This window comes from Serinus canaria, chromosome 2 (assembly GCF_022539315.1).
Source record: "Serinus canaria isolate serCan28SL12 chromosome 2, serCan2020, whole genome shotgun sequence".
NCBI classification, from domain to species: domain Eukaryota; kingdom Metazoa; phylum Chordata; class Aves; order Passeriformes; family Fringillidae; genus Serinus; species Serinus canaria.
In genome coordinates, this window is record NC_066315.1 from 25,179,929 (window position 1) to 25,198,034 (window position 18,106).

At 41.7% G+C, this 18,106-nt stretch overlaps 1 protein-coding gene across 2 annotated transcripts in view; it reads right to left on the reverse strand.

Moving 5' to 3' along the window:
• Positions 1 to 14,191, reverse strand: part of SLC25A13 (solute carrier family 25 member 13) — a 99,296-nt gene extending 85,105 nt beyond the window's left edge. The window contains exon 1 of one of the 2 annotated variants that reach the window (XM_030226631.2): positions 14,044 to 14,191. In XM_030226631.2, the coding sequence (XP_030082491.1) occupies positions 14,044 to 14,055 (12 nt within the window). In that variant the 5' untranslated portion in view covers positions 14,056 to 14,191. Of the gene's footprint in view, positions 1 to 10,934; positions 11,033 to 14,043 lie in introns of those variants that run through there. The other variant, XM_009085982.4, reaches the window with a different exon arrangement.
• Positions 14,192 to 18,106: the final 3,915 nt, after the last annotated feature.

Here is an 18,106-nt window from a genome sequence, read left to right on the forward strand (position 1 = left end):
ATTTCATTCCTTGGACATTTGGGTTAATGCCAGCACCCTGACATCAACAAATGAATTCAGAACAGCATGTCTGCCATTCCACAGCATCCTACTTTTTAGCCCAAACTGTCAAAACTGTAGCAGAATTCCAAAAAAACTCCTTCTGACCAGTTGATCCAGCAATTTGAAAAACAAAAAATTAATGCTTTACCTCAAAAAACCCCAAAACAAACAAACAAAACAAACCCCACCAAAAAACCCCAGAACACTGGGTGATCAATCAGTGATTACACCTCACAGCTTTCACAACCTGCACTACCCCAGAAAATCAGCAGTGAACAGAAAAGCCAGGAGATCTCACACTAGTTTTCATTATATACACCTTTGTTTGATCAAATTGTGGGTCATACACAACACAAAGCCCCAGGTTTTCAAAGCTACAAAAAAATTGTAGGCACACATCCTTTATAAAACTTCCTAAAAACACTGGAGGAAAACAAGTGTATTTGGCAGTCTTTCTGTGCATATTTTGCTAAGATATTTTCAAGAGTTCAGTGCTCTCTTTACTTCCTTCTCTCGCCACACATCCACAGAAAAGGGGGAAAATTCTGACTTATTATCAACTTGTCAAAGGCACACAGAATAAGGAACTATTAAGTGCTATTTCAACTATACAGGATTTGAATGCTTGCACACTTGAGAATTAAGTATTCTGGTCTGGGCTATTCTCCTACCTGAGATCCTGAATCTATAGGTTACATGTAATGGAAAACCAAAAGCAAATTGCCAAGCTTTGCAGTCATTAAGAGTTTTACACCACTATTTTCTTTATGGAGACAAAAGAGGCTCAAAACTCTTGTAGCATAATCTTCACCATGCAGAAAAGACTGAACCTGCTGCTTCACACCAGTTAGTCTTGACAGAAAAAATTCAGACCAAGTTACTGATCCAGGTCTGTGAACAGAGTAAAAGCAGTTGTACAAAGTTTGTTGTTGCCATGTTTTTCTTCCTTTTGAACAGCATCAACATGGGACTAATTCATGATCTTTAGAAAGTAGTTTCCAGTTAGACTGACACACAATGGCAAGCAGTCTTAGGTGAAGTGACAGGAAGGAGGAAGGCTGACTTGATGTCAGTGACAAAAACTATTTTAATGGAAATGTGAAATTATTCAAAAATTTCTTCTCCCAAACACGTGAAGATTTCTCTAGTCAGATTCAGACTGCACAATGGGCTGAGAGAAGGAATCAGGCAGACGCAGTATTTTTACATACCGTGTTTTTCTAATGGCTTTTCATACTCAGCGCCTCACTTAAAGGTTTCTTCTGTCAAAGATCTGTTAAATCAGCGATGTTTCATCAAATAGTAGTTGTCAAACATGATAAAGAACTACAGTAATAAAATACGTGACCAAGAGGTTTTAGCAGCCAAGGATTCAGGGAAGACTGGAAATAGGTTGTATTTCCAAGGCAGAGAAAAATGTCAACAGTAATGAAGTCTGCTGTTTGTATTCAGTAGTACTAATTTTCAGACCTCTTCTATCCTAAATTAAGACCTACACATCAGGTCATGCAATGGACAGATATGACAGGATAGTCACACAACAAAGGACAGATGATAACGCACGACTGCTATTGCAGGACATATCTTTCAATTAAGTCTTTTAAGTAAGGAGACTCCTGCCCTGCTACTGATACGAGGCAACATCTCACTCTCTCCCACACTAAGAGCCCACACCAGACCCCAGACTTGCCTAAGCAGATGTAGAGGGCACCTGATATAAAAGAACTGGAAAAAGAAAAAAAAAAGCAGCAAAGCCACACCATAAACTACACCACACACTACCAAGAGGCATTAACCAGGAGGTTTTATTTCTCAGTATAGGAAACCACATGTCTACACATTTGAACACAGACCTTCAAACCAGAGTTGCATGTACAGACATAGAATCTTTGTGTCATGATCCTGCTGACGGCCTTTCATGTTTTGGAGATGTCACCTGCATTTTGATTAACACCCATCAACCTTTGACGGAAGATGTAGTCAGATGCCGCTCAAGCTACTCCAACATTGAATAATTTGCTCTAATTTATTTCTTTAAAACTACTCTAATTTACTGCTCTACTCTGATGAAGTGGGCACTTTCAATAACTTCCCAGAATTATATATCCGTTGCCTGAAGCAAAAACCCAAAACCCCTCAGAATGATGATTCTACTGGCTGAGACAGTTCAGGGAAGTTGGGATTAGAAACACAGCTAAAATATAAAGACAATTAGAATTTCTTCCTCCAACTAGATGGATGATTGGCATTTGGTTTAGGATCATCCTTGTGAAAGCCTCCTCCCCTTGCATTTTTAAGTAGTGGGCAAAAAAAATTATGTGTGCCCTTCCATATTCTGAAATTTACAGGCATTTTTCCCTGTACACAATGTCAGAAAGAAAAACAAAGAACAGGGAGTGCTAGTTAATTTTTTCTCTTCATCTCCTTGCAAAGCCAGCTCTAAAAAAAGACTCCAACCTGACAAAGAACCTTCTTTGAACCTTCCATTTCCTATTAAGTTTAAACTTATCTCCTCAGATAGAAATGCAGCTTGGGTCCAGGAAAGAACATTTTTAAATCCTCGGAGAATAAAGATCAGGTAGTATTCATCTACAGAAACTGAAAAATGTGAAAAGGTAAATACAAAACAGTGCATGGAGCTGTAAAAATCTCTGATCAATGGCATTTTACATAACAATCTGAATTCCAGTAAATCAAATTTCAATTACAAAGGAAGTATCAACAAGATCACTGTCACAAACAGACAAATAATAAACTCAACAAGTGAAATTCAACTATATCAGATCTCTACTCTCATCTTTTTCTTGAAGTTTTCAGTAGAAGAAATCTGTTCAACTATACTTCCTTCCCTGTGCAGTTCCTCAACTGCTCAGGAATGATATATTTTAGATTTGCTCAACAGCTGTTTAGCTCAACAGCCATGTTTTTGATACTTCAGAACACTAATTATACAAAAAACATCTGAATCACGGAATCACAGAATATGCTGAGTTGGAAGGGACCCACAAGGATCATCAAGTCCAATCTCTGTCCCTGCACAGAACCATCCCCAAGGTGACTGGACAATGCCCTCCCCACCATGAGCCTGAGGGCATTGTCCAAACACTTCTCGAACTCTGTCAGGCCTGGTGCTGTGACACACTTCCCTGGGGAGCCTGTTCCAGTGCCCAACCACCCTCTGGGTGAAGAACCTTTTTCTAATATTCAACCTAAACCTCCCCTGACACAATTTCAGGTTCTTCCCTTGGGTTCTGCCATTGGTCACCAGAGTAAAGAGATCAGTGTCTGCCCCTCCTCTTCCCATCATAAGGAAGTTCTGGACTGTGATGAGGTCTCCCCTCAGTCTCCTCTTCTGTAGGAGGAGGGAAAACAAACTCTGCTCCTATGTATTTATAAGGTTGGCTAACAACTATGGTCATCTAGCTACACAACATTTTCTGTATTCTAGCTTTGAAATTAAGTTTACTCTTTCAATCCTTCAATTACCCTAATCATCAAGGCCATAAAAATCACAGTTGTAAAAAACACATGTATTACTCTTCTGATAGGTCCCAATAATTGCAAAAATAACCTTTAAAAGCCCTGAAATTTTTAAACTGATGGAATTTTTTTAAAAAAACTAGACATTAAGAGTTAAAGTGTACATTATGTTCACATGGGATTGATTCACAGTGGGACCTGAAGACTGGAAAATAATTTAAAGACTGCACCCTTTAAGTGTAATGCTAATACCCTTCAAGTAAAATTACTCTTTGATATTTCTGTTTTGAAAAGAAGACACAATCAAGTTCCAGCTATATTATTTGTGGCTAATCTCAACATAATCTAGCAACAGTTCTACAGATAACTATAGCTCTAGGACTATTATTGCCAGCTCACCAAAACTTGGACCATAGCAGGTGAATTTAATTCTGTATTCTGGCAGCTTCTATCAGATAATATATGTTGGTCAAAAAGCATTTAATGAGCTTTAAAATGCTGTTTCTAAAGGATTCTTCTTCAAATTACAACATAACATTAAGTATTTGCCTCCCTGATCAGTCTGTTTTGCAGCCAGAGAATCTTGCCCTAGAAACCAAAAAGAGGTGCTGGAGTACATTCATTATTATCTTCCTGCAAAGCACTGGACTTGACAAAAAGGTAATCTTACAGGTCAGAATAAATATTTGACTGTGTTTCTCTCCATATAAGATTAAATTTAATTAACCAGTGATGTGAGATAAGATGCAGTGTTAACATCCTTTTCCATCATTTGCACCTGGTTTTCATCAAAGAGAACTGGTAATAATGCAAACAGCACTAAAAGGGCTGGGAAGGGTTAACCTGTCATAAGGACAGTTTGTGGAGCAAGAATTAACAGTCTCAAGAGAGGTTACCTGTTCTATTCATTACAATCACAGTCACCTAAAATATCAACATATGAATGCCAAAAATGTGAAAAGAGTACAGCGATGTGAAGAGTAAAGAAAATTTGTCACTTAAGAATGGAAACATTAAAACAATCACCAGTTATGGTAGTATTATCTACTAAAATAAACTTAAGATTGCCCAAGTTTTCCAAATATGATATCTGGAATAAAAAAAAAAAAAAAAAACAAATCAAATGAAAACAAGCAAAAACACATAACAGCAAAAAAACCAACACAAATACAAAACCCAGAAAAGGTCTCAGGTATCTGTTCTCAGAGTACCCTGCCTCCAGCTCTTGTCCAGAGCCTTTGAAATTGGGTCTTCTACCAAAGGGATAAACTAATATTATTGATGCTAATGTGGATTCACTGGCAGGGAGCAAGACCAAGGGCATGTGGAGGTCATAAGTCATAAAGGCAACAGCAACCTAAACCACAAATGCATAAATCTCTCTGTAGCTTTGCTTTTCATTTTGACCTGTATACATTTTAACATGGACAATTCATAAAATGGCAGAGTGCTTAACAATTCACATCTGTATCAATCATTCAAAAGCTACCAATCAAAGGAAAATAAAACACAGATTATCGCATGGTTCTCAAAGTTCCTTCATCTTCAGCATCTGTCATCAAAGTCATCCTCCTTTAATTTCCCAGATTTCTGGAGAGTTAGACTTTCATTTCTCAGAGTTAGACTTTCACCAGCTGCCTGACTGCTAGAGACTAAGGCTGAAGTCATCTTCTGTGTGTTGTGTTGAGCTAAGGCTGATCAGCACTGTTAGAAAAACATGTAGGGACCAGCTAGGCTCATCAAGGCAAAACCAACCACAAACATGCCTAAAGCAAGTGGCAGTTAGTCCTTCTACAGCAAAGTCAGGTCACTTTTGAATACATAAATAAGCCAATCAGAGACATATCTTTAATTTTAAAAAAAGGCAACACAATAGTAGAAGCCATTTGCAAGAGATGCCAGACTTTTAGCTTCTGCTTACTCAGAAAACTCCTTTTAAAAACATTCCTATCAGTCGAGGTATTAGGCTATACAGAGAAAATGAGACAAAATACTTTAAAAGAGTAAAATATTTAAAAGAAAAATTATGACAAAGCTTTCTTGGTGTTTCAGTTCCATTTTTTAGTTTCCTTCTTTCAATTTAAATGTTTGCCTACTGGCATGTAAATAACTTGTGGGTAATTAGTTGACCAATTAGTTCTATGACAATCTCACAATTTTGCCTATGCAATATCACAGTTACATCTACATGGCTACATTCTTGCACCACACCTCCTACCTTCAGGAAAAATCCCTACAACCTCTATGGCTATCTAAGGCTGACAAGAGACAAACTACTTACCAAATGTAAAAAACCCTGCCTTTTTACTTCTCTGCCAAGAAGTGGAAAATGTAAAAGTATCTATAAATGAACAGCAGTAAATATAGCAGTCATACTAAACAACCCTTTGCAGGTTTCCAGCTTAAGATATTTCTGTGCTCAGTGCCATCCACATAACTCTTTAAACTGCTTTGCTGTGAACTGTACTAGGGAACTGATCTGATCTGATCTGATGCAAACAAAACCAATTTATATACACTAAAAAAAGAAAAAAAATTGTGTCACTTTTTTCCCAGTCAGTTATCCACTCCAATTCACCCCTGTACCATTACACTACCCTAGGACTGCCATTGAATCGTTATTTAGTGAAATCACAACTTCACAGCTACTGCCAGCTTTTAAAAACTGCAGTGACCTGGCAGTTCAGGAAACAAACAGGTACCTCTCCACAACAACCCAACCAACAGAAGCAAGTTCAGCCCTGGCGTCAGAGGAGAAAACAATCAGCCCAGCACCAGGAAGGCAAAGAACCAGTCCTAGAGACCTGGTCTAGCCTAGCCTTGGCTTTCAAAGAAGAACCAGTAAGATCCTAAAGGTATGGAGTAGTGATGATACTAAGATTTTAGAAGTATTTTTAAAAGGTCTGCCTGTGTGGGCACAAGTCCGCCCATCTCAGAGCACTCTCTACAAATAAAACTGTGTTTGTGTATTTGCAAACTCCACTTTGCTCAGCCTCTGAGGGTCTGATCCATTAGCACGCTCCACTACCTCTAGTCACAGCATGATGCAAAAACCATTCCATTTGTACAAGCAGAAAGTCACATGCAATTTAAGGTGTTAGGATTCCAGAAGTTTTCCCAAGGTGCACATCCAGAGCTGCTGCAGCCCTGATTTGAGCATGAACAGACATTTCAGACACTGGCCAGGCACCCAGCAACCACACATGCAACACGTCTAATGCACACTGGCAGTGAGCACCAGGCAGCAGCCCTCCGAAGCTGCGGCAGCTGGAGGCATCGTTCATGCAAAATGCATCAACACTGCTGGCAACAAAGAATCCAAATCTTCCCCCCTCTCAGCAGGGTGGCACAATCGCTAGAAACTGAATCAGGTTCTGGCCCCCACCTCTTGCCCCCGTCCTTGTGTTACATGATAACAACACAGTGCAATGGCCCTGCCTGCAACAGAGGCGCAAACCTTGCTCTTTAAAGATCCTCCAGGGACTTTCCTTTTCTTCATCCCTATTCTTTCATATCCCACTGGCTGCCTTGGATGCTCCCTAATGAGCACACTGGCTGTTTTGGCACCGATTCCTGACAGCTCTGGTAGGTTTCTTAATTCCAAAGTCAAGTGGGTAAAAAAGTTAGGCATGGAGATGTCGGCCTAAAGAACAGCAAAAAAAAAAAATCTTTTTCTAAATTGGTTTTCACATGGCCAGAGTGTAAGGTAGATCTCCAAGGAGACTCAAAGAGTGACCATATCAGTCAGCACAAAAACACTTCTGGCAGGCTGCCTAGGTATGCAACACATCATAAATATATAAATCCAGCAGCTGATGTTTAGGGATCTCACATGTATCCAACAAGAGGAATGGGATTAGTCCTGCGGCAAGCTGTATTTCTTCTGTTTCTTCTCTAAATGCACATAGTTTGGTGCACATGCAGTCACTTTGCCACTCTCTCTCTCAAATGTTTATTTTTTCCCTCTTCAGAGGAAAAGAAAAATGCCAACAACCCATTCCTTGTGAGCAATTTCATCCTTTAACACACTGGATTTTGTTCAGGTCAAGTAACATTTTTGGTAAAGAATATAATTGCAATTGCCTGTTTCTAAGATCTTGTAAATAGCATGACATTATTTTAAAAACTGCATTTACAGTGTTCCTTTAAGTGTTTTAACACAACTTCAGCTGAAATTGCTTTATTCCAAAGCAATTGAATATAGAGTATTTTTATAAGGACCTCTTTGTCTCTCTGCAAATGACTGAGATACAGATACTTTCCAGAAAGAGAATGCATCAGAAAACATGCAACTTTACATTTTACTAGCCATAGTTATCTAGCACCATAAAACATCCATTCCTGAAGATTATGTTGTAGCTAAAGCAAAACAGCATGATTAGCACAGAAAAGTAATGCCTAGAGGCCTTACACAAGTTTAGGTTTGGCACCATATGAACACACAGGCTCTATTCAGTATGGTAAAGCCATTCTACAGCCAAAGCAGAGGCAATTCCATAGATCAAAAGCAAAAATTAAGCTAAAATTCAGCAGCATGTTCATTCCATCTTCCAGGAAATACAGTATCACATACCTCCTTGTCATACTCCTTGGACAACATAGACAAATAAAATAGATATTGGCCTAAACAAGCTGGTCAGAAGACACACATTGTTAGCATTCAGGGCTGTAAGCTTGTCTACGTTACAGCTCCAGGAGGAGTGCCTTTAACGTGTGGTTTGAGGCACACTTCGAAGAGCTCCTCTAACCTCCTGTGACACAAAGCTGCATAGAAAGAGCAGATTATTTCCCAGTGTGATAAAATCCAGATAACTTTAAATACTTTCCAGCAGGCATCACTAAAGGCAAGGTATACACATAACTGCTGGATCCAGTAGCCCTCTCCTAGGCTATACATGAAGCCAAGTCAGGCTGCAATTCCATAATGGAAAGGAGCAAGTTCCAAAATCTTGTCAAAACCACTGGCAGTTGCAACATGCGATGCCATCAGTACCTAACACATTGAAGACATAAAGCAACTTCTTCCACCACCTCCTCTTGCCCCCACCTTGCTCTGATAAGGAAAGGTGGGGTCAGAGAGGAAACAGTAATATAAAGACACAGGTAAACTCAATTGAGACAAAACCCCCACTGTAATAAAGCTTCTTTTCAGGGTAACTCAGCATCCACTGCGGCAGAGAGCTGTATGGAATTTTTCCACAGCAGAATTGCTCCATGAGTGTCTTTCCTGGGATTATTCTTGCCAGTGGGCCCTGTTGCATGCTGTGAGTCTTGTGAGACTGGGACTCAACCAGGTCTCCTGAAGGTACACATCAGAAGCAAAGATCTATGCAGTAAAAGAAACCAAATGAAACCAAACACATAAACTATGACAGGCAGGACAGTGGAGGAAATGACTTGGTTTCTCCTCTGCTTCAGCTGCAGTCATCAGTCATGCTACTTCGTACTTAGAAAAGGTCTGAAGTTATCAACACTCATACAAATTCAATGTCCCTCTATCAAGCAAATTCTGGTCTCTTAAGAAATCAAGATGCAGTAATAAGTCATTAGCAGCATAAATACATGTTTTTTTTCTGAGGGGAAAGTGGAAAGAAGAGTCTTATGATGCATATATGAATTTACATATTTCTGCACAGATCCAAAATATAACTATGCATGAGCAAGCACTGCTGGACCTGTACAGACTAGCAACAGGACTTTCCATGTGGATATTGCACAGTGCTATCACATCCAAAAAATTACCACGGTATCATTAAGTGCCATAACACTATTAAATCTATAGTACCTAAACTCAGTGGTGCTTCAGGGAAACAGATTACTCTCTCCTTACTCACCAACCACTTTTCTCTCCACAACTGATCTCACTGAGTGGCTGGAGCCTGTCCACAATGGACTCCACTCCTTTCATGGACACAGGAGCCCATCATGATGCCAGAATCCCTCACCTCTTCTTTTCTGAGGGCCCAACAAATCCATGTCCAATGCAATGCAATTCTCCTCTTCCATTTTGCTGGAGGAAGGGAAGAATGGCACGATTGAGGGCAAGAAGAGCGAATTTAATCTGTTCCCAGGCACACTGCATGCTACTGCTAGCACAGGAAAACGAGCACAGAAGAAGGAGCTGAACAAAGAGGCAAAATGGAGCTGTATGTTGCACAAAAGGACACACTGGCTGTGCATGGCAGCAAAATAATCAAAGTGGCATGGTTGTGTCAGCATCTAATAGTTTTGGCATTGTTTGCAATCGTGTTTATTTAGAACTGCACTGCCACTGTGCCTGCATTTCAGTCGCTGCTTACCCAAACCTCACTAATTCACATCATCCAGGGCAGGCACTGGATCGCTTCTGCACACAAAAAGGTTTGTAGAGGCAGGGCCAGGGGTATCAATCCCTCTCAGAACTCCAGTTAATACAGCTGAGGTGATGCATCTTGCAGGACTGGGGTGTTCAGTGTGAGATGTCTGACTGTAGTAACACCACAACATACAAGGAGCTTGTGCCTGGGGTCTAACTATTTTTGGTGTGACAAGGTTTAGGATTTTAAAGGGAGATATGGCAATAACCAGAAATAACATTTAATTCCACTGATACAGCTTCCATAACAAACAGTTCCAGAAAAACACAAGAGAAAAGAGAATTTAAAAAAAAGTTAAATACATGAAAATTGCATAACCAATTTTCTTTACCTTGCATTAGAACTTTCCCAAATATTGTCACATAAGTCAACAACAAATCTCTTTTTGTTAGATTATTGATGTGGTTCTGACAGTCTTAGAAAGATTTATACATGCACTTAAAATTAAGCATGCAAGCAAGTCCCATCGGGTACTGATGTAAGGTTCATGCCTTCACTTGAACAGTCATTTTACAGCTAGCTTTTTTAGCATGCGATCTCTGGGCTCACTTTGTTCATAAGACAAAAATTTTAAAGTAACTTATATATTCTGAGTAGTACAGGCAACCAGCACGTGCCCAATGGATAAAAGTTCACACAAAAACAATTACACACAAAAACCACAAAAAACAATTACACTAGAAACAGAAATATTCCACAATATTTTAAAATCAACTTCTGTGTCATTATTACACAGTTCATACAATTACCAAAGTTTATTCACATGCTAACCACAGCAGAGATAAAGTTTAACGGTGTTCACTTGCTTTCATGCTAAGCCACTGTTTATACAGTTTACTAGGCTTTATCTATCAAAATTATTTGAGTCTGGAATTTTCATTAATGCAATTTTTAACTGTTTTGAATGTCGATTAGTGGTTATGAAATATAAAGATTAAAAATATTATATACTAGCTCCCATTATGAATGTCAATTTCTGACCTTAAGTTGAACAGACAAAGTAGCATAGTAGCAAAGGCAAAACCAAGTACAGAAAGAAGTCTCGTTGAGACATACCTTAGGATCTCCCACTGAAAATATGTTTATATTTTACCAAGCAGTAGAACTTTAAAGACAGCAAGTCACACTTTGCACATGCATGAGACAACAGCTATGCCCAGAACTTGTAGCAGACAGAATAGGGATCAAGGGTAACTGACATTCACTCAACACAAACATTTAATTTTGCTGTAAAATACACACCAGGTGAACAGCATGGGGCATTAGCTAGACTATGTAAATTCTCTTTAGAACTATCTGGCTAAAGGGCAGAAAAACAACATTGTGATTGCATCGTTAAACACTCAAAATGAAGAAATAAGCAGGACACACTACGTAAAGCATTAGTGCTTTGCACCTGCATTACCATAAAGATGTTCCACATCATCTCTTTTTTTGCACATTGCAGAAAAAGAAGCCAGTACCTAGGATGGTAATTTAATTACCGATGGAGTAAAAATCTGCTAGAAAATCTCACCTCTGTTTTTTACCGGAAATTTGTGTGAATATAATTTATAGTAGAGTTTTACCAAAACAGTTTCAGAAAATGTTTTCAAAGTTTAAGAAAAGACACTTGCGTGTAACATACATTGTTTAAAATGCTGTGTAAGTTGGAAACATTGAGCTATATACAATGAAGGAAATTAAATTGGGCTGTAGTGCCCATTTCTTGATACCTGAGTGCTTAACTATGCAGCCTTAACAGTATCCCATTTGGGTTTTCCTTTTGAGAGACTGAATTCCTAGAGTTTGCTTAATATGTCAACATTTGAAATCTTGCAAGCAAAGACCAATTACATTCAATCCCAAAGACTCATATGCCTAAAAGGGTATAATTAAAAAATTAAAGGAAGCGGTCATGCAGGATACTGGCAAGGAAAAAGTACTAAGGAAATTTTAGAAAAAGCATTTAACTCACCAGTCCATTGTTTGGCTGAGGTGAAAAAGGCAAACATTACTGAGATGCATCAGTGAGGAAGTTAGAACACAAATCAAGGCACGTGCCTGCAAGCACATGTGAATAACTTCAGGCCCAGAAGCTCTTTCCGGGGTGAAGTTATTCACACGTGTGCTTGCAGAACCTAAGCTCGGATGTTACCCTCAAAGTACAAAATGTTACATTTTGCTACTGACCTGAATAGAAAAATTTATCTGTATTTAACTGTTTCAGCTGAAGGAGACAAAACCCCCTTGAAGTCCCACAAGGTGATGTAATTAATCAATTCTAGCTGCTCACAGTTCTAGATTGTTTGTTTGTTTTTAACATAAGTCTCTCAGGATGTGTTTAGGCTTACAAACCAGAAGCCTTCCTTGGAAGCTATGTGAAGACTGTATGCCCTGGGGTACAAAGAACTGTATCTCTGCCTTGCAATACACCAAGAATGCTTATGACATGACAATTAAGCCATTATTCTTTTTATTGGGTATCTCTCTGACAAGCCTGATGTAATCTGACATATACAATATTCAATTAAGTGTCTCTTAAAGTGCTGAATCTTTCCAACACATGCTTGTGTAGATTTTAGGGATCTGAACTGTGCAAGAAATCTAGCTTAAGGAAAAAGGACACCATGCAAATGTGTAGCATGGAGCACACATGTCTACCTAATTAGACAAACACTAGCTACTCATAAAGTATTTTGAAGTATATGTGACTAGCATAGGTTAAAATGGATTGCAGATTACAAACCACTCCTTGGAAAAGAGAAAATTAGTAAAAGGTTCAAAAAGCCAGAGAATAGAAGACTTTTAAGTCTTTAAACACCAATAGTTTGGTAAGATGCAAATGACATGTGAGTATGGACCAGTGGGTAATTAAAAATTTTTAAAAAGGCTAGATAGGTCAGCTGAGATTCACAAGTAGTGAATACAAGATTTGGGGATGACTGCTTTATATCCACCAGCAATGAGGAATCAAATATTGCTCAATCTTCTAAAAGAGCATGCAGTTCAGATAACCTACGTTTTAACTGAGAAAGGTGCTGACCAAAGCAGCTCTATCATATCCTAGCTAAAATAAAGGAGCACACAACTCTGGCCACACTGAGCCATGCTTTGAGTTGTTTGGGGAAGATTTGTTTCCTGATTTTTCCTCAATGTAAGTTTCATCACTGACTTCAATAAAAGGACATGGTGTAATTTATTTTTGAAGTGTCAGTATTCAAATATGAAACCTAATGAAATTAGCAAGTTTTGAAAAACCAACACTACATCTAATTTTTTCTCCCTTTAGCCTTGATCCAACTAATGACTATTTTTTTTCTGGGATAGGAGTATATTACTAGGTGATTAAATAACGTATTTCAATTTGTTTATCCTTCTGATCAGCAAAAAAAGCCTAAATAGCAGGTATCCACCTGACAGGCCAGCACTGAGGAGTAAAAATTATTGGAAATGATAACCAGATGTGAAAACAGAAGGTAAAAAAAGGTACATGGAGAAAATGGGAGAAAAAGCAGAAAGGGACAATCACGGTAAGGCCTGCAAGCAGGTCAGGGCCAACATCTGCGCCCACTGCGGGACCTGCCAGCCGCCGTCCCGAGAGCCCGCTGCATCCTCCCGTCCGCATGCACAACACGTGTGCTCGTGTATCTGTATGTATCTGTACACTGTGTAACGAGGCGCTCGGCCGGGCTCCCGCTGAGGCACTACCGGGCCCAAAAGCGCTTGGCGGAGCCGCGGCCGGGCCAGGGCACGGCTGCCCGGCGGGGCAGTGCGGGGCTTCGCCGGGGAGAGCGATGTCGGCGCCGACATCGGCACCGACACCGGCGCTGACACCGGCACCGGTACCGGCACCGGCACCGGCCGCGGGAGGCGCCGTGCAGTGTCATGCACGCCGATGATGCATTGCAAGGGGAGGTCAGGCCCGCTGCTCCCGGCGCGGAGAGCTGCGGATGCTCGCCGCGCTGGAACACAGCCCCACCGGCCGGGGGCCGCCCGCTGCCCACCCCCTGCTCCCCGGGGTCGGCGGCGAGCGGCCGCCGAGCCGCGAGGAGGAGGAGGAGGAGGAGGAGGAGGAGGCGCCACCTCGGGTTTCTTCAAGGACAGGCCCGAGGTCAAGCCCGGCAAGCGCCCCGCCGCGGCCCCTTCCCCGCCGCCCGCCCGCCCGCCGGCGGCGGTGCCTTACCTTGGCAGCCATGCTGTGCCCGGCGCGGCCACCCCTTCCCGTCCCTTCCCTTCCTCCGCTCCCCTCCCTTCCGACCGCGGCACGCAGCTTCCCCGCCTGCGCACCAGCCCGCCAGCGCCGGCCGTCACCGCTCGCTCGCACAGGCAGGGATGGGGCGCCGCCCCCGCCCGTCCCCGCCGCGGCCCCGTGATCGCCCGGCACGGGCCGGACCGGCCCTGCAGGCTCCGCGCTGGGCGCCGGGCGAGGCGGCGGGAGACGCGGCCTCGGGCACCGGCGGAACGCCGGCGTTGCGGGGCGAGCACAGCCTCATTCCTGTGAAGGGCCCAGTTGCCCTCCTGGTTGCTCCACGGTTACAGCTGGTTGCCCAGAGGAGGCACAGGGACTCGGAGCTCTTGGGGGCCCTGCAGCCTCTCCGCCCGCTGGAGACGGTGACCATGTCACCAGCTGGTGACTCGCGCTGCTGACCTCGGGAATGCCCCCGGCGCGTTCGGAGGACTCCGGGGCGAGCAGCGGAAGGATGCGAACACCTTCGCTGCAAACCCTGCTGTCCTGCCCAGCACTGTTTTCTTCCCCTCAAGACAAAATGCTGTACGAGGGATGTTTCATCCAGTTGCAGCATCCCCAGCCATCATTCTGGGATGTCCCAAGAAAGAGCTGTGCCTTCAAACCAAATTTTGTCAATGCTCTGCTAGTTTCTAAGCCAGCATGAAGGTGACACACACAAGCAGCCCCGCAGCAGTCCAGGGCTGTACCCAAGACGACCACAAGTGTGGCACGCTGAGCCTCCCAGGTGGCTCGCACACCTCCTAGCACAGCCTGCCCGGACATGTTCGGCAGTGCACTATTGGGGATGCGGGCCTGCGGCTGCCTCCGGGGCGATCGTCTGGCTGCCAGTGCCCGCTCTGGCTCGTCCGGGGCTTCTGGGGGGATTTTAGGATAGACTGGGATTGGCAGTGGAGGCAGGGAGCTTGCCACGTGCATGTAACTAAAAGGTTGCTTACAAGAACAGCTCCAGGGCAAGTTTTCAAGTTAATAATGATGTATCAAGTTAGTCATAGCTTTGAGGTAGATATTTCAGCAGCTTCTCTTAAACTGAGTTATGTAAAGATGCTAAAAACACAAAGGATCTCGGAGACAACTACTGCATTATAAACCAAAAACAATTAACTCTTTGATTGCTATTAGTTGTCCTAGAGAGAGAAAGAAGAGGAATGATAAGGATTCCTAAATGCATATTCACCTTATTGAAGGTGAAGGTGATTTCTCTTCATCTTAGAGAAATTGTAAGGATTCATAAACATATCTGTACTTGCCCACTATAAATCTGTGAAGAATATCTCTTTTTATGTTTTCAGTCCAATGAGTTAATTACTCCAGTGTTTGAACAAATTCTAGTTCCCCCTGTGCCCTCCCATCACCTGTGAGGCCCTACAGCAGATATACCCCCTTCTCAGCAGTCTCCCAGTCTCAGCTTCTTGTGAAAACCTCCACTTGCTGGATTCTCTTCTGCTTGCTCCACATGTGTGTGTCCATTGCATGTGCTCAGCTGTTCTGTCTCAGCACAACTTTTGTCTTCTTGCTGCATCTCCCTCACCTAGAAAATAGCAATTAAATCAAAGCAGACTTGAAGCCTTCCTCCAACCCCACTTCTTCAAACAAACACAAAAAACAGACTATGTAGTGCTTATCTGCAAACTAGATAAGTAAATACTGTTACCTTGTCAGAAATGAATAGATAATAGCAGTCCATTTATAAACAATAGAAAACAATCTTCGATTATTTTAATGATACCACTAAGAGAAAAATTATGTAGAGAAAATAGCATAACAATTGTCTTATAATACAAATACTATGTTCTGTGTATATTCATAAGTCAGGATATTTAAATGTGAGCTTGAAAGTCAGTCCTATTATGAAAACAGGCTTCAATAGCATTTTTTTCAATTTAAGAATGTGAAGAAAATTACTAGAATTCTCATGTTATACTGACACATGGTCTTGAGCTAATTGGCAAGGAAAAACACAACTCAGAAAAAATTGCCTATGTTCCAGGTAGACTGGGGTTGAAATTCAGAGAGGTAAGTGAAGAAGGATGATCCTGGAAAGCCTCTTTCAACTGCTCCCTAAATGAAACAGCACCTGATCTCTTTTAACACTTAGAATCATAGAATCATGGAATGGTTTGCTTTGGAAGGGATCTCTGAAGGTCATCTAGTCCCAGTCCTCTTCAATGATTAGGGATATCTTCAATTAGACCAGTTTACTCAGTTTATTTGACACCACTTTGGATGGGAGACCTACCCATCTACCCATCTACTGGTCTTGAATATTTCCAGGGATGGGGCATCTACCACTTCTCTGAGCAACCTGTTCCAATGTTTCAAAAAATGTCCTTTATCTAGTCTAAATCTGCTTCATTTCCTGTCCTTCAAGAGCTCCAGGCACCTCAAGATCTGAGCACACCTTCAGCGCTGCCTTGGTCCTGACAAGACTTGGAAGGTCACTGCCTGGCTTGCAGGAAAACCTGAGTTTGGCCTCGCAGGTCTCTGATGGTGACCAACAGACACATACAGGCCCAAGTTCCTTATCTTCATAGAAAAGGCAGTGAAGGCTAAGAATGTTCATGTTTTAGATGATTAGCAATATGACTGTAGTGGACTACAGCAGTCTCCTTGGCCCCATAATCAACTTGTTTTCAAAGACCTCTGTTGGTTGAGGTTAGATTCAAGTCTATGTGTCATGCTCATTTCTGTATGTTTTAACCACAAAGCCTTAGACTGCTCTGGGAAAGAGCAAATTTTCATTCTTTCTAGTGAAGACATGTCATTGTGAGAGGAGAATCCAAGATCAGCTGGACTGGAGAGAAGCATGACTCTTTTGTATGGTAGAGTGCAATAAGATGAGGGTGAAGTTGTGAGTCAGTTTTCATTACAAAGCATGCAAATATTATTTAGAGAAGTCAGGACATTGTGTGTCTACAGCCAATGTTTATTTTTTCTGTATTTTACATGTAATACAAAACAGAGCACACAGTGATTTTAAGGCTTCATTCTACAATGAGAAACAGCCTAGAGTTAGCTGCTTCTTGTGCTCTCTTCTGATAGGGCATCTTGAATTTTTTTGTGCACATGGGGATGGGTTTTGCAGGAAAGGCTGCAGCTAGTTTCCAGGAGAACTCACAACCAAGTACCTGGACACTGTCCTTGAGGTGAAAAATTAGGCTTTGATAGTTTGATAGTAGCTGATTCACTACTTGATGTTTTAACTATGAGAGTATTGTATAGGAGGGACATGTATCTGGATAGACACATCTGATCTTTGCCGAGCTTATTAATGATTACCTTGGAGATACCAACAGCCTGGGGCTCATGAATTTTCAGACTTGCTAAATGACTGATAAAGGACTAACATTTACCTACTGACAGGGTAAGGCAGAGCTCAGTGTGCTGGCTGTTTTGAATCTTGTTCATCACTCTTTCTATTACTACTTTGCAGGTTCAGCAAACTGTTTCTATGATTTCTCTTAAAATGTTCTGGATTTTGTATGGGCAGACAGATGCCCTAAAATGTAGCCATTGTAGTATGTAGCTTAAGGCAAATGAATATCTTCTTGGATCTAGAAAGGTCTGAGAGCATCTGGGAAGGTCTGGAGAGGACTGGATCTGGAAAAATCAGACTGTACAGACCTGGATTACTAACTGTCTTGGAGAATAGCTGAGATAAAGCAAAGACTGACCCAAGGCCCTCGAGATCTGTGTTGCTTACCCAAACTACTGAGCTGTTTTCCTCAGTATACTCTCTCTCTGCCTCACAACATAGAAACTGTCTTCCAAAGGGCTGCTTCTGTGTTATATTGTATGTTCAGCAACATGGATGTTTTCCTGTGTGTTAGCTTACCACAAAACTGCACCAAGTACATCTTCCTACAAGTACAGCTGATAGTAAAAAAAACCAAGGGGCCTCAATCCTAGTGGGAAAGAGCTGGATGTTAAAAGGAAATGAACACAAGGTTTTCCTGAGTACATCTTGTTTCTTCAAACTCTTTATTGACCTCTCTCCTTC